A 23,297-nucleotide genomic window follows, 5' to 3' on the forward strand; every position below is an offset into this window, starting at 1 on the left:
CTTTAGCCAGTAGGCGTGAACCATGTCGGGCCCTGGTGCTGTCCAACTCTTCATACTGGAGACCCTTTCTTGGATATCTGCCACTGTGATGGTTACTGGACCCTGTTCAGGGAGGTCGCTGTGGTCTGCCCTCAGATCCACTAGCCACTGAGCATTGCCGTTATGGGTTGCGTCCTTCTCCCATATGCTCTTCCAGTATTGCTCCGTCTCCAGCCTTGGTGGTGCTGTTCTCTTATTGTTCCCTTGCCACTGAGAGTACACCTTTGCTGGTTCTGTGGAGAACAGCTGGTTTATTCTCCTGCCTTCTATCTCTCTGGTGTACCTCCTCAAGCGGCTGGCCAAGGCTATGAGTCTTTGCTTGGCAGTTTCCAAGGCCTCAGGTATGGACAGCTTGATGTATTTCTTATGCACCTTCTTTGTCGCACCTTTCTGCAACTCAGTTAGTTGGCTAACCTCCCTCCGTGCTACTTTGATCTTGCCCTCTAGCCTCCTTCTCCATGGAGGGTACTGCCCCTTGTGGCTGTTCAACTTGTAGCCAAGCATCTCACTGATCACTGCTGCCGTATTGTAGATCAGCTTGTTAGTGTCGGTAATCGTGGTTGTAGGTATCGTCCGTAGTGCTGCATTAACATCATCTAGCAGACCTTCTGAGGGTACTTCACGTAATCTTGGTAACCGACTACAGGGGATACAGGTTTCAAGCTTGGCCATGATCCTATGTTCATATTACATCATTAAAGTTTTTAAAAATTAGGTCAGTTTATGTATCAGCTGTCATCCTCTTAAGTTTTAAACCATAGGTTTATGTTTTAAATTCTAGTTAAAGTTATTGTTTAAGCCCTCTATTTGGTTATGGTCCTGTCCTTTTTGTTTATTTCTGTTTTGTTTGTGTGTGTGTGTGTGTGTGTGTGTGTGTGTGTGTGTGTGTGTGTGCGTGCGTGCATGCGTGTGTGTGTGTGTGTGTGTGTAAAGTTTGTGTGTGTGATTTTGAGGGTTGTTTTTTTAGCTGTTTTTATTAGAATAATTTATATTAGTCATCCTGTTTTTGAGACATTCCAGCATGCAGTATTTTGGGTAGTGTCATGGAGAGATGGCTAGGTAAAGGTGAGTATCATCTGCATATATAATGTATACTGTGCCTTTTAATAATACTGGGAAACACATGTTATGCAAAGAGAAAAGGTCCTCACATAGAACCCTGCAGAACTCTTCTGATATGATTGATATGATTCATACTACTGCAGTGCAGCACCTTTAATACCTACGGCGTGTTCTAATCTCTGTAGTAAAATATTGTGGTCAATGGTATTGAACGCTGCACTGATGTCTAACAGGACAATTATAGAAATGAGGCGACTATCAGAGGCCATAAGAAGAGAATTTGTTACCTTTATTAGTGTTGTGGTTGGTCAGTGATGGCTTTTCAAGCAATAGTTTAATTACTGTCACCTGAAAGGCGAAAGGTACTTCAAAGCCCATTAACAGAGATGCACTGATCATATTTAAGATCAAAGCAGTAATCATTGGTAGGACGTCTTTGAGCAGTCTTGCAGGAATGGGGTTTAACAGACAAGATGATAATATGGAAAATCTGAGTAGTGGTCTATTTTGTTTTATTTAACATACTCACTATTCAGCTCAAGGAGGTTGTCCAAGAGTCAGCTGTTTCCAAGCTCAAGCATGAACTTTCTGTCAAAAAGTTTTATAAATTCTCAGAAAATGTAGTTTGAATATCAATAACTGGAAAAATGTTATCTAAAGGCAACAAGATTTGGTGATATGACTGAGCAATTCTGTAGTGAAAAAGCTTTTTCTGGATCAAGATGGCAAGATGATATGCATGAGGATTCAAGACAGCAACAGTGGTGTCTATAGTGAACAACATATTATTTGCCCCAATGTAGTTCCTCACTGTCCTGGTTAAAAAGCAGCCAGCGACTTATATTTCCATCTGAAGAGGCTCGTGATATTCTACGCCCCCACAGTCAGGGACTGTGGTACGCAATAGGAACTGGCCAGTAACACTGTTATTGGAATCAGCTTGCACTGCACACCACTCAGCTATGTGCATTCAAGTGCAGACACATAAATACACATCTACACCCGTTCACCTATCTAAAGCAGCTTCCACACAGGGGCACACACTGCAGAGGGATCAGCTTCCTCATTGAAACACGAGGCGGCATCTTTAATGGCTGCTGACATGGTGTGATTTCCTTCTCTCAAATTCTTTTCACAAGATTCTTTCCAGGCTGCAGGTCAAGTGAAGGGACTTTAGCAAGTTGTACAATGCAGGCTCTGTACAGAGATGGTTAAGTCCTCTGTTTTTATTCATGATTTTTTTTTATGACCAGTGAGAATCGTTATGAAGATGTAAACCTGGCTTAAAATTGAAAGGTGAAATGTCATCTTTTCAGGCTATTAGAAAAACTTCAATTCAATCTAATTTTAACCATCTACCAATTAATGTTTACATATGGAAGAATTCTAATGTAAATCTGTTAAACTGACTATTTTTTTTGGTTATGAAATTGTTACGATTAAACAGTCACACAACAACTACTCATATATATATATATATATATATAAACACCCAGCACGCCCCTGCAGGCGGTTTATCCTTCAAGCTCGGGTCCTCTACCAGAGGCCTGGGAGCTTGAGGGTCCTGCGCAGTATCTTAGCTGTTCCCAGGACTGCGCTCTTCTGGACAGAGATCTCCGATGTTGCTCCCGGGATCTGCTGGAGCCACTCGCCTAGCTTGGGAGTCACCGCACCTAGTGCTCTGATTACCACTGGGACCACCGTTACCTTCACCCTCCACATCCTCTCGAGCTCTTCTCTGAGCCCTTGGTATTTCTCCAGCTTCTCGTGTTCCTTCTTCCTGATATTGCTGTCATTCGGAACCGCTACATCGATCACTACGGCCGTCTTCTTCTGTTTGTCTACCACCACTATGTCCGGTTGGTTAGCCACCACCATTTTGTCCGTATATATATATATATATATATATATATATATATATATATATATATATATATATATATATATATATATATATTTTTTTTTTTTTACCTGTGATCACAATGTAATTATTTATAGTTTCCGTTATTAAACCTTATTTATTTATCGTCCTTTGTTTTTTTTCTTTCCCTTTTCTGTGCGTCTTGTGTTCCCTCCATCTTTATTTCCCTGTTTTGTTTTGTTTTATTTGTGTGAGTTCATTCTTGGTGTCCCAGTCAGTTTACTTCCTGTTTTATTTTAAACATACTTTCTCAACTGCTTTTCTCTGTTTTTATTTCCCTTCTTTGTTCTTTTTTGTATTGTGCCTGTTTTGTTTTTTGCTTTTTAATTACTGGCAGAGTGCAGTCCCACAAAGTCAGCTAAGGGGTCACCACAAGAACTTCTACACAGAACGACACCGTCATGCTGTGATGGTCCAGTGGTACGCAAGGACACCACACGGCGTGAATGGTGTGGGTGCAAATCTGAGAAGGTTGGAAAAGGAAGTGTATTTTTTCAATCAATTATACAACAACTTCTTTCTCTGCATGTCCTTTCAGGAGAGATGGAAGAAGATTTTTCCTTTCTCACTTTGACCAAGTTTTAGCATTGTTTTGGCAAAGTTGTAAATATGCTTTCAAGTTTAGTTCAATTTCAGCCAAGTGGACAAATGTATGACCAGTTGCATTATATATTATTTCAATAACTGCCAATTAATTCCGTTCACTGATTAAGTCCAGATTTTAAAATGTACACAGAAACAGAGGTGCTGTAAGTGATGGAGCTGTAAAATGCAACAGTGCAGAGATATACGGAGCTGCTATTGTTCTTACTGATGTTCTTACTGTGATCCTCTCTGCCTAATGTAATACTGTCAGCCCCCACAATGAGCTCACTGCTCAATGCGGCAACAGCAAGGTGCTGCTGTCAAAGCTGCAGTGTTTGAATTGATTCAATCCTTATGATACACACAGCTTTGTGGTTTTTTTCTCAATTATAAAACTATTTCCTGTGGAACTATGCAACTTGAAAAATTTCCTACCAGTACAAAATAAAGTGTTATGTCATTTAAAATCACAAAATCATCTTATACCTTCTGCTCAACAGCTCCAAGTGCCTTGACCGAGCCAGCCACATGCTCCACACTATGTCATCCACAATTAAGTCAGCGAGATAAAGGACAGATGACTGTGAAAGCTTTCAGATTCGGCCTTGCCAGCCTCCCATCTCCATGGCAACCCAACCCTGAGTAGAAAGGTCTGCAATAAGATGGCAGGAAATGCAAACCTTGTATGGTTGTTAAAGCAGATTTAAGGTCTTACTAATGGCTGCATCATTGGTGTGAGTCAGATTTGGTTTGCTCAGGTGTCGTGTGCACACAGATACTCAGCCATCTGTCACTATGGCTCCTGGAGGCACAGCGATCTGTTGCTTTATTTTAATGGCTGTGCTATGCTGGTGCGTTGTCAGAGACTCGCACAGATAACCTTTCCTTTAGAGCATAACCATGGAGTTATCCTGTAGCTTTATTACTGTCAACAAATCCCATGAGAGGTTAAGAGTTGTTATTTTTCACTCACCATTTCGCTCCCAGCCCTAATGTAATCAGTCCCATTTACAGCTTTAGACATTGGTCACAAATGTATAGCTCAATGTGGAATTTATTTATGTTTTTTTAAGAGATTAGAAATTAAAATAAAAACAAAACAAAAAACAAGTGTCAGAGGCAAAAAGTAAGTCAATAATTAAAAGTCACAAACTGCAGTTCCTCAAGTTGACACTTGAGGGTGTCCCTAAAAGCAGGTCAACCCCATAGACTCTCATGTTAAAATGTCCAACTTAATAAAAAATAATCTTTATAGTCCATTATTTCTTGATGAACTCCCTTTCATAACAGCTATAAATTTTATAACTCATCCATTTGGATACTGATGAGACTTAAAGTTAGGCGCATAGCCACTCTGACTACTAGATGTGCTGACACAGGCAGCTGTCTGCTAGACCTCAGTTCGAGTTATCGAACTGAACCCACTGCTTTGACTTGCCTGCGTTTGCAGATCTAGTATTTTTTACAGCATCGTAATTAAATGATCGGACAAGATATATGGCCCATTGTTGTGAAACATAGTTCATCCAAGAAGCTTATCTTTTGGTTTTGGTGACTTTTGAAACTGTAACGTTTGATTAATTGGATACCGGATATTTTATATTCAGTCTATACTGTTAATGAGTGCAAAGGTGAAGAGACTGACTGAAAAACTGTACTGTAACAATGTTGCTGTGCTCTCTCACACACATTGCCACTAAAGGACACCTTGGAAGTAACTGAGACACACAAGCAGTTTTGAAAAATCAGCATTTTTTTCCACCTCTGGAATGAGAACGCTCTGACCTATGACGAGACAGTCAGAAGTGTCGGCATTGCACCTGCCACAGCCAGCAGTAACTACTGTCCACGATGGCTTAAACAATGGGAGATCAGGTCAAAAGAAATATAAGCTGCAGCTTGATGCAGCGCTTCAATGTAACATGCAGGTTGAAATATTCTTCATGAATGAACGTAAAAACTCTGTGAAACAGAGATGCACAAATTACTGAATGTGAAAATGTGAGAGACAAAATTTGCCAAAAAGCGTCAGTCACCACACCAAGACAGGCCTGTCAAATACTATTGTCTCTCCCTGTGTGAGACACTCGTGGTGTCACTCAGGCCACAAAGGAAACGGCTCTATCCTGTCACTGCCTCTTCTCCCATTTTTGAATAAAACGAGTTGTTACTTGTAGATTTGTCAAAGTGCAGTTTTACAAACTCTAACCACAGAAGTATAGATGTGTGTGCCACTTTCACTGTGCAGTATTACACTCACACATCCATATTGATAAATATGTAGCTAGCAGTAGGATTTCAGTTGTATAACATCACTGTGGTGTATCTGCTCCCTGTCAGTGCTCCTCCTCAAATGTCTACATATGCCCTCTGTACACTTATCTCACTTGGGTTTATTTATAGTCGTATACACTGCACTGCTAATCTCATGACTATTAGCTGATAGGAATGGAGTTAATGATTACACCCTAGCCTCATATTATTATTTTTTAATAGTAACTAGTAAGATTAGAATGAGTGAAAATGGTTGCTTTAGGTTTTCTTTATAACATCACGACGGCTATGGAGATATACAGAGTTGTGGTGGTGACACATCAATTATTTTAATACACTGAGGCTAAATGAGTGGTGCTGCCCTGTGATTACTTAATGAAGGTCTTGTTTGTCACCTCTGTATAAATGTCCCAGAGGCCCGCATATTATCTCCATGAGGACAAGATAAAAAAGTTGCTAAGCAACTGGTACCTGGCAACGTGTTTCTTGCCCAGAGGATGCAGAAATTCACTGATGAATCTCCTAATTGCTCATGTCCTCATAGATCAAATAATCTCTTTCATCATGTTTTTACTGTAATAACTACTCGAAAAATTGAAGGACTTTATTTCACAATACAAAGAACTGGAATTCAAAATTCCAAACAAATGAAATATTGTCTTATATGGAATTAGATCACGGAATATGAACTGTCATGGTCATTTGACCCAGCGTTGTGAGTTTTCCTGTATTATGATCTATGTATAAGTTCTCCTTGCTAGTCTTAAGTTTATTTCCATAGTGCCAGGTTATCCTGTTTTGAGTTTCTTATGGGCCCCGTTTAGTTCCTTGATCATTTAGTAATTTCCCCTTGTGTCTTTGCCCTCTGTGCGTCTGTGTTTATGTGTTTGTATGAGTTCTTGTGCCTTGTTTCCCCTCCTTGTGGTTTATTCCATGTTTATCCATGTTTCTCTCTCTCTCCCTTGTGCTCCTTCGCATTCCCTCGCTCCCTCTGGTCTGCCTCTCCTCCACTCCTGTGCAATGGCGTGTCCAGCGGGGTGGCCTGGGGGGGCACAGGCCACCCCCCAAACCAGACTGGCCACCCCAGGTGCCACCCCAAAGGCAAAACAATAAAATTCAATCAAATATCAAATGTCCGATTATGTTTTCACGGTGACGCTCAGATATCCGAGTGTAAGTGAATGCAGCATCGCTTCTGCGCTATGCGCATCACGTTAGCAAAGGTAGGAGAGCCAAGCGCGAAAGACGGCACTGCAGGAAACAATTTTTCGGTGAAAGAAAATGAGAACAGAATAAATGTCCCGGTAAGTAATATCAAGTTTGTTGAGTTTAGTAAACTTCGGTGAAATTAGAATACCAAGGAAAAAAATAACACTTAAAGAATTATTGCAGCTGTGGAATATTTCAGACAGTTTGCTGCTGTGGGGAGCTAACATAAGAGTTATGAGTTATAAGATATAATCTAAGTCGTAACATTGCTGTATGGAGCTGCAAATTTGGTTGCAGGTTAACATAGCTGGACTGGCCATCGGGCATACCGGGCATATCCCCAGTGACTTATTTTTTATTTTTTTTGTAATGGCATGAACAATGAGAGGTGGTGGATTGGCCAGATGCAGGTCGATGTGTAGAAATAACTCCGTTGTTTGGTGGTGGCTATGACGGGGCTTCCACAGAGGCAACAGGTGGATGAGGGAAGGGGAGGCAGGAGGAGAGACCCGAAGCAGCCGCCAGTCCGAGTGTCAGGTGAACTGAACTTCAGGTAAGAAGTTATGACCTGCAGTCTATCTGGGTCAGATATAAACCAAGTTTAGGTGGAGTTTATTTTCATGTTGCTGACTTTTTACTGTCAGTTGCAATAACTCATACTGCGTTCTAGCCAGTTTGACGGAGTTTTTATACAGCTGGGTGGGTGCTATGATGTTACTGATAGTGAACTTTATTTTATTCATAAGGTTAGTTAGTAGAGTTGCCAACGGCTCCTTAAAAAATGGAATGGTCCCTCATTCAGAGAAAATATTACGCGTTCCGTATTGAGCTGAGAAGAGACGCAGTTTGTCCCGGACTTTAGCTAGAATGGAAAAAAGACACAAAGCTGGATTTATTCTGTCTTTATGCTGCACAGCTGCCTCTTCTTCTCTCATTCTCTCCCCCTCCCTCTCCTGTTGCTACTTCAATCATGAAACTGATCAATGATCAGCTGATCGGCTTTTCTCTCTTGTTTATCGCCCACTTTGCGCCAGAAAGAGGAAACCTGCAGATGTCGCGCTAAACAACAGCAGCACGTTTAAGCTTGATCAGCTGTTGTTAGAATTTATTTAATATTAATTTCTAGTATCAGCTGATGTTTGCTGGAGCCACAGCTGTAAAAGCTGCTGGTCATGATGTCGGTTTGGATATGTGGTGAGAGGGAAACATGAAGATGAAACCAGGAGATGTCCTTACTGAATCATCAGAGCTGAACAGGTGATGGAGAAACAGGTTTACCTTTTAGGTGACATGAATGAGTTGAAGTTATGAACTGTTTCTGAGAGACAAATAACACCAGGATCCTTTTTTATGTAGCTGACAGCTGGTAACTGTGCAGGGGCGGGTCTAGCAAAGTTTTGCCAGGGGGCAGGTAGGGCATTAACAGGGAAAGGTGGGCACAAAGAAATACTTTTCTTTCTTATTCTCATTTAAAATACCTAGTTTTTATTAAATAATTATCTAAATCTTACAACCAAAGTTTTTATCTGACGTAAAATGTATAGAAATCATACATATACCAACAAGACTGTACATCACTGTCACAACAGCATTTGTTTTCATTCAAAGGCTTTATGGCTTTACTACCTGGTGGGCCGGTCTGTAGTAAAAATGCCCAATTTTTTTGTCCCAGTCCAGCCCTGCAGGTTAATACTGGCAGTGTCACCATGCCAGCTGACTGTATTTATCATCAGCCAGTGTTGTTCTTTATCAATATTACCAAAGTTTACCATAAGGCAGCATAGAAAGTATTTACTTGCTTTCAGGTTTTATTCAAATATTAGTCTTTTCATTTGTTTCCCCACTTTTTTCCTGTTTCAAAATCAAACACCAGTTTGTGAGAAGATTGTCTTCTTTTTTTTAACAGGCAGATAAAGTTTTGCATTGGAATTGGCTAATTTGTCAATTGTTTGTTACAAATGTTCGTATTTTAATTTTCAAAAATGTTTTTGCCCAAAACATATGTGCACTATATGTCAGTAAAAATACTATGCAAATATTGATGTCCTTGAATGCTGAGTAAACACTGACAAAGCACTGATTGTATCTCTTGTACTTTATCAACGCAGTATCTAAAAACTTTGCACCGTAGTGGTTAAAATCTCATTCTAATAAGAGTTAAAAGTGCATTTGGTTATTAGGTTTATAGGATTATTGAATTATGGTTAAGGGTTGGTAGAATTTTTTTTTTAAACATTATCTGCCAATTAAATCTGCCATTGTCATGTTCCCCAGTTTCCTGTTTTATTGTGAAGGTCTTGTGTTTCCGTGTTCCACGTATCTTGTTTTGCTTCCCCTGTGGCGTCATGTTAATTTGTGTCAGCTGTATTCCCCGTGTTTCCTCACTTCCCTCGTTATCCTTCTGCGTATTTATGTCAGCGTCTCCCTCATAGTTGTGTGCATTTCTCCATGTATTTAGTGCTTCCAGTATAGTTCGTGTCATTTTCCCAGTTTTGGTTTTGCTTTTTCCGTCCTCAGCAATAAAGCTGTATTTTGTGCATACAATAAAGTAACATTTTTTTAAATCTGAAATGTATTTATCTTAAACTGTTTCTTTATTCCTTTATTTCTGTATAAAATAAGCCTGTTTTTGCTCATGTCATTTTAGAAACAAGACACAACTGGCTAAAAAATGAATCCAAACTGGATTTTCTAAAACTGCAGTTCCAAAAGCAAAAAGATTTCCATGTAGAAATGCTCAACTTCACAACATTGAAAAACATGTTTACAGGAGTCTGTCTTTCAGTTCTGTTGCTTTACCAAACTATCTACTGTTAGATGATTAGCTCTTCACTATTTTGTCCAAATATGCAAATGTGGTTTTTTCTGGTCACTCCAAAACCCAGCATGCATCAGCTGTACCTCAGGCAAATGAAAGAAAGAAAACAAAATGTAACTCTGAAATCTGAGCTTTTGGCTCACACAGATTAAGTTCATCTTATTTTTTAAAACGTTGGCAACTGTCTGACATAGTAGAATGACATATGACAGAAACAGGAAGAAAGTATAATGTGGCTCTTTAAAACATGCAATGTTATCTTTCTCTCAGTTTACTTACCACTCCAATAGAGAAGTAGTTGTTGACGATGCTGTAGGGAACAGGATCTCCCTTCTCCTCCTTGTCGTCAGGGATGATGTCTATATTCCAGCGGTCCAACACCACCTCAGTGCTATGCTCAATGTCCCGAAGGACCTTCACCAAGCTACCACCCTCATAACCTGCCGAGAACAACCAGAGAATTCAATTTACTTCAATTCAGTGTTATTTATATCAAATCACAACAACAGTTGGCTGGAGGTGCTTTATTATATGTTAAAGTAGAGACCTACAATATTAGAAAGAAACCCCAATAATGACACAACCACCTATGAGCAAGCACTTAGCAGCGGGGAGGAAAAAACGCTTTTTAACAGGAAGAGGCCTGGTTCTTATATCGAGCTTTTCTACTCTACTGGAGCATTCAAAGCACTTTATACAACATGCCATATTTACCATTTTACTCCAGCACTTTTTTCTATGCTTTTCTTAAATAAGTGCTTTCTATCTTACATTCAGATGCATTTATACTCCAATGGATGCATCAGAGAGCAACTTGGGGATATTTATAGTGCAGACTGGAGCAACCAGGGTTCAAATCATCAACCTTCTGATTAGCAGATAACCAGCTCTACCTCCTGAGCTGCAGCCACTTTTATCCCGCTAAACAGTATAAAGCTAGAAACTTGGAATCAATCAGGAATCACATGAAAAAAAATCAATCAATCAGTCAAGCATAGCGTGAGCAAAATCTGGCAGAGAAAAGTCGTTCTCTATATTTCATCATTTTTAATCATAATCTCCACATGTAACAGGCAAATTACACTATACGAGCTAAAATATGGAACACAATGAAACTGATTAAGCTGCCTTTCCAAAGAAACTACCCTCCTTGCTTCAAACCCAGAATGAAGCCCAGACCTGACAGCCCTCCGGGAAGCCCTCTGGATTTGCTCCATAGCTGACAGCCTGCTTTAACAGCCAGGCATAGTAATAAGAAGCAGATGTTTGTTCCAAAGGTGTCACAAGGGCATGAGGCTTTAATGAGTGCCATCACACTGGGAGAATCATGTGTGTGAAATATGAGAGTATTTTGCATATGCATATGTTCTCACATTTGTACTCTTGAGAAATAAAAGAAAATTCACGGGGAACAGTTGTCTTTTTACATGAACAATTAGCTACTTTTTAGCTGTATTTATTTATTCATTTTGTGGTGTTTGCACAGGTACACACACAAATACACACATCGTCTGCACAAATTGATACATGTTTTTGTCATTATGCCATCTGTGCACAACCTTAGAAGACTGCAAGCCTGTACTTGACTGTTAGCATATATGAATACTTGGAAATTAACCTTAAGCACAAAGTGCAACCAAGATTGATGCAATAGTTTTGCTGGTATTTATTAAAATCAGGCTGTATTGGATAAAAGGATTTTTTTCCCCTGATAATGGCATAAGGGAAGTTATTACAGTCTATCCTGAAGGTTGAACGAAAGCGTTACAAAGAGTAACTCATGAAACCATCCAGAGACACTAATGGTATGTCAGTGCTGAGTTACCTGACATAATGAAAGACAATCACGTACAATACATCCTGATATTTGTGTAAATGATTACAAAAATCCACTGACACCAATAGAGGAAATTAAGTGTTCATGTGTTCACTGCATTATGTGTTATTTTTAAAGTAAAATTTTCTTTATCTTTCACCAATGTCCTCCATTTTCGCCCTGTGTTTCATCTTCACTGCAATTCACGTAAGTTCCTTTCACATTATCATTATTATTAGCACTAACTTTCACAAATACAACCAGTGTAAGAATTAATGCATAATGTGTTTCTATTCCAGTACTTGCCAAATGGTAAATGATCAAGTCAGTCATGTCTCATGGGTTAAGAGAAAAGCTTTGCTCGGCAAATATCTCTACCAACTTTTATGACAATCCTTCAAATTATTGTCAAGATATTCCACAAAAACCCAGTAATTAAACTAAAATTCAACAAGGCCTAAATCTTTGGGATTCATGCTCTAGAGATCATGAATTAGATTGAGTGGTGATACATCTGAAAGCTGTTCGATAGATTTTTTTTGTTAGTTGATGAACATCTGACTAAAACAGACTGCAGAGCCATGAATCAAAACTGGCTGCTCACCTTCACATACAAATCAGACTAGATTCATTTTCCCTCTCAGGTAAATGATCATCAAGCTAATTGGCTGCAGCTAATATTTCAGAGTTTATCTCTGATGATCAGTTCAACAGCCCAAAGCCACCCAGACCTGGCAGCTTATTGACAAAATATCTTTCAAGTGCTCTGCTGGTCCTCGCAGCAACAATCGAGCAGTTATAACCAGCCAGTGTAATTACTGGTCCCAAGTACTACGAGAAATCAATGGTTGGCAAAGGACTTACAGCGTGTGCAAGTGATTTGCATATTAAGTTTTTAATTTGACACATAAAAGTCCCCTGTTTCTCTTCCCATCTTTCATTTACCAGAAATGTGCAGAGACACATGGCTACCTTTTGTATTTGAGAAGTGAGTCATTCTTTAAATTAACTGTTTAAACGTGCTCTATTATGTTCAATTCAAAAATGAGTATCTAAATACAGAAGACAGGAGGCATGTAAGGCAGACAGAGGTGAAAAATGAAGCTGATATGAGAAGAACAAAAGAGAGCAGGCGGGAATGTCCAGGAGAAAGTAATTCAGCAACCAGAGGGAGACAACAGTGATTGGTATAAACACGCAGAGTTTTAGGAAAGAACACTGAAAAGCAAACAGGCAATCAGGCTGAAGCGTAGCTATAGAAAGTGACAGCGGACTTGGTAATGTGAAACTAATCGGGACAGAACAGAGACTCACAAAGGCAGAAAAAAAGTGAAAGTTGTCCTCTGTGGCTCCCTCTTTATAGCCAATTTCTCCTTACTGCTTAGCTGTACAGCTCCAATATTGATGCTTTTTCCCAGTGATATCAGAAGTCTTTTTTGACTGTGGAAGGCAGCTTTAGTAAGCAGAAACACAGATATTCCTCTGAAGAGTTGGTGAACACCAAAAAAACTGAATTAAAGAGGACTTAAACTCATCAGGTGACCACAAACACAAATGATTATGAATAAGTATGGTGCTACATTAACTCCATTAACTAACAGGCTCACAAAATCTTATCAGTGTTTTCAGCTTGTTTCTCTTTGCCACAAAGTTTCCAAAAAGATCAGCTATGGCATCAGTTCTTGCAGGCTTTATAGATGCCTATGCAGCTATGTAAAGAAAATACAGAAAGATGCTGGAATGAGCTCCTCACCTCCTCCCCAGCGTAAGCAGCGAGCCAGGTCATTCCCTGTGCCCAAAGGAAGAATGGCCACCGGAGGATGCCTGGCAAAGTTGGCCTTATCTGCAAGGGCACAGACAAGCAGCTCGATCTCGTGCTATGGATGTGAAAATGTTCTTGAAACAGATTTTTATGACAATATATGAACTAGAATTCTGACTGAATTTATTACTGATAAATTACTGCTAAACCTACATTTGTACTCAGCTAGCATAAAGTAGAGAGTAATAATTCCTCACAGTGGAAAAAACTATGCATGATTGCAGGAACTGTGGAACTTCAGAGCTGGTCTTTAAACAGATGTTTACAATTCATTTTTCAGCTAAAATATTTAATGTTCACCTTTATTTTTCTGCTCTTTCAGCCACATTTCATCTTTACTTTTATTAATAACAGAAAATATATGTGGACTGGTGCTCTACAATATGTTTCATCCACCAAATCACATTCACACGGTGCTTTTATCTATGCTAAAGCACATTCTAACATTCACATACACTCAGGGTTCAGTATATTGGTCAAAGATGCTTCGACATGTGTTCTGACCTACAGCTGCCTTTAAAACAATAAAATCTGGTTAAGAATGCAGATAAACTCCTATCAAAGCAAAGTATTAGTTAGATTCTAACTTTTTCATAAGTTAGAATCTAATTACCTATACAGTCGAGGATCCAGCCCACTGTGCCATCACCTCCACAAGCAAGAACCCGGAAATCAGGGACATCATGGAAAAAGTTGAGCCTAGAAAGACAATAGATCCAGGAATCATCACACATGATCTTCTGACATTTTAGTGCTGCTATCCATTCTCACATACAGCAGAAAATAATCAATTTCAGAAGTGTCTGCAGCACTAGAAATGGTATGTGTTTAAGACGGGAGAGCTGCCTGGGTAGAGAGTTCACGGGGCAGCACACAAGACAACCACAAGCCAGCGGGCATGGACCACTGACTGCACTGTTCACATCTTAAAGCAATCAGACATCCCAGTGACTTTGTGTTCTGACCTGTACCTCTGTCAGGGACGTTACAGAAACATTTAAGGGTTCAGTACATGTGTGAAAACATCTTCACATATACAGAAAACAGGTGTTTTGTTTGTAGAACACTTTTATACACAGAGTCCCTGAATCCTAATGTCAGTGTGTACTAAGAATTCTGTGACGCCAAATTTATTAGTTGCATTTTGCAGCAGCTGACAGGGATTTCTAAGCTTGTGATGGTTTAATGAACAGGGGCGCTCCTGGGCAGAGAGGACACAGAGGAAGGTAGAGAGAGAAAGAGTAATCAGTGTGCGCCCTCTCCACCTGTGCTTACTTCACTCCTTTCCCTGGAAACCACAGTCACGCAGTGGTCGCAGAGTGCATGCCCTTCAAAGGGACCTTTAATGTGTGTTGGAACAAAGGTGTCGACAAAAGCTTTCATCTCTCTCTATCATGAGACAGCTGCCCGGTGACCACCTGGTCCTGCACAGTGATCTCCCATAGACCCTTTAAACCAGTTCTACATTTTCACTTGAACATAATACAAGCAGGTGATAACTTAAAAGAAAAATCGACATATAGTGTCTCAGTAAGGTCTTGGGCCACCACATGATTTTTCAAGTCTCCCAAACTCTGCTGGAGGAGTGAACGCTATTTTTCCAAAACATATGAACTATTTTGGTGTTTCACTGATTATGGTGGAAGGGCTGTCCGTCCAAAATGTCAAGTTAACCTGAGATCAAAATATTAGGGAAGCCATAACATATGAGTGATATCACTTTTGTCCTTATTCAGGTCCTTATCAGGATCAAAATTCTTCATAATAAGATGCATTAATATGTGAACTCCAGATGCCCCGACCAGTTTGTCAAAGATACAACGATACATGTTTTGCAAATAGTATAGAAAACTCTCCAGCTGTGCAGTGTTACAGAAGAAACACCTGACTATTTACAGGCAGTATTGACAATGAAATGCTTACCCCACAGTATTGTCACGTTCTTTATTTTATTGCCAAAGAATCCCGTGAAAAGTTCTGTTCATTTATTTTGTGCCAAATCACAACAACGGTTGTCTCAAGGTGCTTTATATTGTAAGGTAAAAACCATACAGACAAAGAAAACTGAGAAAGCCCTAACAATCTTATCACCCCTTGTAAGCAAGTGCTTTGGTGACAGTCGGAGGGAAAAACTCCCTTTTAACGGGAAGAAACCCATTTTCTGCTACTGGTTTTAAGCCTAATCTTAAAAGTAGAGATCGTGTCTGTCTGCTGAATCCAAACTGGGAGCTGGTTCCACAGAAGAGGGGCATGAAAGCTAAAAAGCTCTGCCTCCCATTCTACTTTTAAATACTCTAGGAACAACAAGTAAGCCTGCAGTGTGAGAGTGAAGTGCTCTAACGGGGTGATATGATACTATAAGGTCATTAAGATAAGATGGGGACTGATTATTTAAGACCTTGTATTTAATGAGAAGAACTTTAAATTCAATTCTGGATTTAACAGAAGAACAATAAAGAGAAGCCAATACAGGAGAAATCTGCTCTCTCTTTCTAGTCCCTGTCAGTACTCTTGCAGCAGCATTTTGGATTAGCTGAAGGCTTTTCAGGAAATTTTAGGACATCCTAATAACAATGAATTACAGTAGCCCAGCCTAGAAGTAATGAATGCATGAACTCTTTTTTTCAGCCTCGCTCTGAGACAGGATGTTTCTAATTTTAGAGATATTGTGCAAATGGAAGAAAGCAGTTTTACATATTTGTTTAATATGTGCGTTGAAGGACATATCCTGGTCAAAAATGACTCCAAGGTTCCTCACAGTGTTACTGGAGGCCAAGGTAATGCCATCCAATAACCTTAGTTTGATCTGAATTTAGAAGCAGAAAGTTGGCGGCCATCCAGGTCTTTATGTCTTTAAGACATTCCTGCAGTTTAACTAATTGTTGTGTGTTATCTGGCTTCATGGACAGATAGAGCTGGGTGTCATCTGCATAGCAGTGAAAATGTATGCTATGTCTTCTAATGATGCTGCCAAAGGGAAGCATGTATAATGTAAACAGAATTGGTCCTAGCACTGAACCCTGTGGAACTCCATAATTAACCTCAGTGTGTGAAGAGGACTCTCCATTTACATGAACAAATTGGAGTCTATTAGATAGATATGATACAAACCACTGCAGCACAGTACCTGTAATACCTACAGCATGTTCTAATCGCTCTACTAGGATATTATGGTCGACAGTATCGAACGCTGCACTAAGGTCTAGCAGGACAAGCACAGAGATGAGTCCACTGTCAAAGGCCATAAGAAGATCATTTGTAACCTTCATTAATGCTGTTTCTGTGCTGTGATGAGCTCTGAAACCTGACTGAAATAAGCCATTCCTCTGCAGATGATCAGTTAGCTGTTTTACCACTACTTTTATATGGTTGTATAAAGGGAAGTAAGATAAAAGGATTAGCTATGACAGCTGGGTCAGTATATCAAATCCACAATATAACTACACTCTGCTGTTTTTAAAAACACCTACAAACAACAATTTACTAAAAAGAAGCCTGGTTGTATAGTAATATATAGACAAATGGCCCTGTTTTCCCTTCATCTATTTCCAACCATCCATCTACACCACTTGTCCAATTCATATTTTTGAGGGGGACTGAAGCCTATTCCGGCTGGCATCCAAGTGACATAGTTTCAGGTCTTGTAGTCAATATATTTACTTCGCAACTTATAATCAACTAATCTCAAGCCTTCACAACAGGACTCCATTAACTGTGATGTCACAGTGGCTCTGTGCATTTTTCCCATAGAGCTTATTTTTTTATTTCATTATTTCAGTAGAAACAAACAGGTTTGGGGCTGAATCCCAATGAGAGGCTAGGGAAATTGGTTTTGACTTTTGGTCTATGTGGAAAATGAAAAAGCTCCTGCATTCTCAAGAATGGAAGGAGCCTGCCAACACAACAGGGGTACCAACAGCCAATAACATAGAGAGAACCTCGGAATATATAAGCTGTTGTGCCCTGTTGTGTTTTGGCACCTGGCAACTCTTCCTACTAATGGATCTATAATCCAGCTGTTCCTTCTGGATTAGATTTCATGCCTCTCTGGTACCTGAAACAACCAACCTGCCTGCCTTACCCTTATGTTACTGCCTCCCCAGAATCAAAGTAGGTGGTATGTTTATTTCTAGACCTTATAACAAGGCACAGAAGCCACAAGGCAAACAGCACCCCCTAAGGGCTATATAGAGAAACAACACCAATATGCATTCACATCTAACCAAAACCTATTTAAAATCTTCCGTTTGATTTATGCATGATGTCTTAAAGGAAGCTGGTGCATCAACAAATAATACATGGAGGTTGACATATTATGTGCAATGACATGAAATGTAAGTACAGCAAGCTAATCGCGTTCCCTAAACACATCACTCAGAGAAATCTACCCCCTCATTTCAATGCCTGCTGTGAGTGTTGCTAAGGAGCCCATGGTAACAGTTGTGGAGTTCAGCTGGCAGTGAGTTAACCCTCTATGTGACAACAGACCCTGTGTGTTTATTTTCAATGTAGGGCCTCTTTCACCCTTTTAGCAGCATCGGCACAGATCTCCCGCTGCACAGGACAGTCATATGACCTCATTTAAGACAGATCCCTGCACTGAGGAAAAAGGACTGAGGCTGAGTTGAGCAGGCAGAGGAGTTTGTTATTAAAAGTTACATAATTACTGTAAGTGGAACTTACAAGGCAATGTTCTTAGCCACAAATATTATAATATATCATAATATCAGTGGAAGGAACTGTACAGGGCCCAGACCATTTCCAGTTTAGACTGGGCCCAGCAGGTTTTCTTTGAGCAAGCCCAAGTCAGTTTGCAGATAGAAACTCAATACAGGGGCCCTGAAAGGGCAAAATGTCTATTGCCATGTGTGTCTGTGCTTAATACTTATACAGTTTATGAATGCAGCTTGCTAAGCATGCGACCACTGATTAGTTAGTAATCAACCCTTTAGTCTGAATATGGTCACTTCAGGCTCCGTATAACCAACATGCTGGTGGCCAAAACACTGATGCTTAGGCTTCAAAATGAGTCTAAAACAATGGATAATGTGATGCCAAATCCATCTTTTATATACAGTATAAAATACACTGCTGTTAAAAGGCTAAATTTAACAACATAAAGGCATGTTTACAGTCTGGTAAAAAGAAATACAGATAATTTATACATATAGCTAATTTCACTCTCCATAGCTATGTTGGAACATTTGACAAGGCGCCTGTTTAAATATTATTAATTCTGCTGACACGGGCAGCAGCAGAAGCAGCAGATATTTGTCTCTTCACCACCAATTTGAGACGCTGAACTGGTGCTCTTAACCATGTTTAGTTGGTGCTTTTGGGAGCAATTTTATGGTACAGTCTTCTAAATATGATGTCCTCTTGTGTGACCCAGACAACAGACCAAGTTAATAAAGGATTATCCTGAAGAAAAAAAAACCTCAGGGGCTGAAAAATTAAGCCACCCGCAAAACCTGCAGTTCCTCTAATGGCCACTTGAGGCTGGCTCCAAAGTTAAAACACCAAATTTTACAGAGGCCACACACACACACATAAAACATATTAAGGATTGTACATTAACATAAAACTGTTGTTGGAGCCATACTGAATTTTACAAGGGAAACACACACACACACACACACACACACACACACACACACACACACACACACACACACACACACACACACACACACACATATGAAGAGAGAGAGAGTATGCATAGTATGCAAATGGCCATCATAGTACGTCATACAATGAGAACAGGACACATATTAATATTAAAATCTGTAGCATAATGTATTGTTTGGAGTTTAGTCTGTTACTGTTACTATTTTTAACATTTCTTCTTAGAGCAACTGTAACCCACATAATTTCCTTAGGGATAAATAAAGTATTCTGATTCTGATTGTTTCAGGATGACCTGCCATTATCCAATGACATCTGCTTACCTGTATCTTTTGCTCGTTTCTCCTCCTCTTCTTTTATAATTTTTCTAAACTGAGCACCTGATGGCTTCGAACTTTTCTTGACCATCTTCCATCGGTTTTAATTTTGCACTTCAGTATGAACATAAGTCCCCCAACTCGAGGATCACCACAACATGATCTAACACACCTACACCTCAGTTCACAGATTCACTTTGTCAAAGGTGCATTTCTGGGATTTTGCACAACCCAGGATTCAAATCATGAACACATAATGGGCTTGGATTTACAACACTGTGAATGAAATGTGCTCTATTTGGAAGCAGCCGGCCCCCCTCCCCTTTCGACGGCTTGTGTGTGAGACTTTAAATCATCAAACTGTAAATTTCAAATTTCAAATTGTTATTGATCCCTTTACCCTGAGTCCTAAAGTGTATGTTTATTTTCTTACTGTTCTTATATTTATTGTTTGTTTTCTTGCACTGCTGTAACTGGAGCCTCGTCGTCTCGTCTCTCTATATACTGGACTGTATGTAGCGGAGATGACAATAAAGTTTACTTTGACTTTGGCAGCAAGCAGGCGCACCGAGGGCTCTCGCACTCACTTTTCGCGTATAGAATTTCGAAAAAACACCGGTGCAAATTATAAGTCTGTATCATAACGTCTGGTGTTTTTGTGTTTGTTGTTTTGTTTTTATTTTATTTTATTTTGCGAGCTCCAGCCAATCAGAGAATCCCCCCGCCCCGCCCTCTCCTCCCTGTGCAACAAGCAGCAGGCGCACCTCACAAACGAAGGGCGCCCTTACGCCCAGCAAATGGGCGATAGAAAAGCCGATCGGTGCCTATGCTGTTCCCAATATGTGCTGGCTGGTGTCGGGGCAGCATGAGTACGAGCAATCTTTTTTTTTTTTTTTTTTTGCTGGTGCACGTGATGCCGCCCCCCACCACTATGCCGCCCCGGGCAACCGCCCGTGTCGCCCGTATCGAAAACCGCTACTCTGTGTGCTGTACCTTCAGAGTTTGTGGATGCACCTTACCAACTAGCTTTGCTAGCATTGGCTAATAACCTAGCAGCCCAGTTATTTCCAAATATGGTCACTTCCTTTTTTTCCTTCAAAAAAACATAAAAACCCCCCCCCCCAGCATTGCCATGGCTGTGCAGACAGACACTGGGGCTTTCTTTTTTTGTTTGTGTCATGTGTAGCAATTATATGTCTTGTCCATATCTTATTTGGAAAATGCAGTGGCAAACAAAACTGATGTAATGCCTTTGAATCAACCATTTGAAGATACTTTTATTCAATAAAATCTCTGATTAGTTCAGAACGTTGCAGTACTAAACTGTAAGCTACAGTGTATACTGACAGTACAGATACTACAAAACAAGATCAGCGTTTTGATATCTTTTCTAGAGTCCAGCATCACATCAGTGTATCACAGTGTCTGTGTTTGATGCAGCGTGTACCATCTACAGCATTCTCCCCAAAGACCCGTGTGCGTCATCGGGTCTCTTTTCTTACAATGGGCTCTCGAGGGCAGCAACTTTGCTTGTCGTGACTGAGAGAGAGGCAGAGACAGTAACAGAAAAGGGAGCAGAGAGCCTCATACAAATGGATGTGAAAGGATGGTGAAGTCACTTCACCTTCAAGGTAAAGCATTCATGGCCCTTGTGCTGCTGTATAAGGGCATTTTTTTTCTTCTTCCAATGAACAAGGGGGCCCAACAGAATTCATTTCAAAGTACATGTTGTGCTCAGCTCTGACGTATGCAGGAACGCATGTGAGTGTCAAGAGGTCAAATGCACAGCGCGGCAGTAACGCAGTGTCCCCATTCCCCTTCACTGACCTCCAGCAGGTTAGTCTAACATGACAGGAGGAGGTGGTCTCCCAGCACAGCGCTCTGACTGAACAATTTATGTTTCTATTTTATATTCATGATGCTCTTTTTATCCTGAAATATAAACTCCTGACTCAGCCCAAAAACAGAGGATACTACTAGCTTTAGTTCAAACTATCATGTCGGCTGAAAAAATAGGAGTTTAATTGTTTCTCTTTTGTTGGTATGCTCTAATGGGCTGGTGCTGGTTTTAGGCACTAAAGCATATCCTTTCTGACATGGGGCATAATGTTGAGAGCCCATCACAGGGCTAACACTGTGAGACAGACAGCCTCAGATTCTCACATAGCTTAGAATCCCCAATTAAGCTGACTTGCTTGTCATGCACAAAATCCACACAAAGCACAAGGGGAACATGTTAATTCCAAATAGTATAGCCCCAGGAAACTACGAAATTCATGAATAAAACAAAAACAAAAAACTTTCTGGTTAAAATGAATGATATTCTGTTTGGGACAAGAAAAAAAAACTGTAATCCAGTATCAGCACCTTATTCCATCTGTGAAACACGGTGGTGGTAGCATCATGGTTTGTGTTTGCTGCCACCTGTGCCAGGACAGCTTGTCATCATGTGCAGAACAATTAATTCCAAATTGTACCAGAGGAAAATGTCTATCTATGAAAAGAATCTCAATAGAAAAGGGGTCACCCAAAGGTTCACATGGTTTTTCCCTCACACACATGTAATACAGCATACTTCTCCTCAATAAATTAACATCCCACGTAGTGTCTTTGTTTTATTTAATTGGGTAGTCTTTATCTTAGAACTTGAGTCAGCTCATTTTTTAAGTCATTAAGGGTTCACAATTTACTGCAACTTCACCTAGCCACTACCACTGCAAAGGAAAGAGAGATGAACACAGCAGACTTACCCTACCATCGGCCCTCCTTGATCCAGACTGTACACCTGCCTCGGGTTTAGCAGGTACCTGAACTTCCTAAGTACCCTGAAGAGGAAAGAAGGAGGACAGTTTATAGTGTTAATATGGTAATTACACATCAGGCTTATATGAGTGCTCAAATTACACAGATTATGAAATACAAGAATTTTGCAGGTCTGCGGTGTGCCACGTGCTGCTGCATTGGTCTATAAATTCGTGGATGCAATCTGTCAGGGATACCAGATTTTGAACAGCAAAACAAACACAAAGACTACCTAAAGACATTTTATCAGCTTGGTTCTTTCATAAATTCTCATGCCCTACGAATTAATTGAAAACCATCAATGATCAGGCCCATAAGCCCGATTACCACATTTAGAAATTGCACACATGGTCTGGCGTGTGAAACCAATCGGGCCATTGGTCTTAAGATTTTTTTTACTGGCTTTCGTCTTCTCATTCCCCATGTGTTTATATGCACTGCTACATGTCATTAACGTCTGTCTCGTCTTTCCTGTAGTTTGTATTTTGTCATGTTTGTTGTAGGTGGTCTTCTATGGTCTTCTTATTTAAAATAATGTTATTCCTTCCCACTGTTGCCATGTGCTCACTCACTGTGGTTGTTCTAAATAAATAAAAATGTAAATGAACTGCATGATGTTGCCACAAAATCACCACGTTTCCCTAATGAGTGTAAACTTTTTGCCTTAGTGTAGCTTAGTCGAGTATAACTCTGCTGGGACAGCTGCATTCATATATATCTATATATATATTTACTGTTTTTCATAAGAATCTTTCATAGGTTTTTAGAGTTACAAAATGCATGCACATCATTCGTTTGTCAACAAATGTGTATGATATGAAGATCTCAAGTTTTCACTTTTATGTAATGGTATACAATCGAGGTGATATAAAAGTCATGACAACATGTATTTAACTTAGAATGTTATATGACTTCTGCAACCTCCACACACATCTGATTGCTCTGAATCGGTGTCCCATGTTCTGCAGGAAAGGTACAGGGTTTTTTTTGCATGCCCTTCATTTGGA

At 40.0% G+C, this 23,297-nt stretch overlaps 1 protein-coding gene across 4 annotated transcripts in view; it reads right to left on the minus strand.

The window, feature by feature from the left end:
- The window catches only part of dgkg (diacylglycerol kinase, gamma), a 161,611-nt gene that overhangs the window by 66,762 nt on the left and 71,552 nt on the right, over window positions 1-23,297 (minus strand). For all 4 annotated transcript variants that reach the window (XM_026145634.1, XM_026145635.1, XM_026145632.1 and 1 more), the window contains 4 exons: window positions 22,239-22,313; window positions 14,160-14,245; window positions 13,478-13,567; window positions 10,188-10,348 (listed from right to left, as the gene is read on the minus strand). In XM_026145634.1, the coding sequence (XP_026001419.1) occupies window positions 10,188-10,348; window positions 13,478-13,567; window positions 14,160-14,245; window positions 22,239-22,313 (412 nt within the window). The remainder of the gene's footprint in view (window positions 1-10,187; window positions 10,349-13,477; window positions 13,568-14,159; window positions 14,246-22,238; window positions 22,314-23,297) is intronic.

The sequence above is a fragment of the Astatotilapia calliptera genome, chromosome 16 (assembly GCF_900246225.1).
Source record: "Astatotilapia calliptera chromosome 16, fAstCal1.2, whole genome shotgun sequence".
In the NCBI taxonomy this organism is placed as follows: Eukaryota; Metazoa; Chordata; class Actinopteri; order Cichliformes; family Cichlidae; genus Astatotilapia; species Astatotilapia calliptera.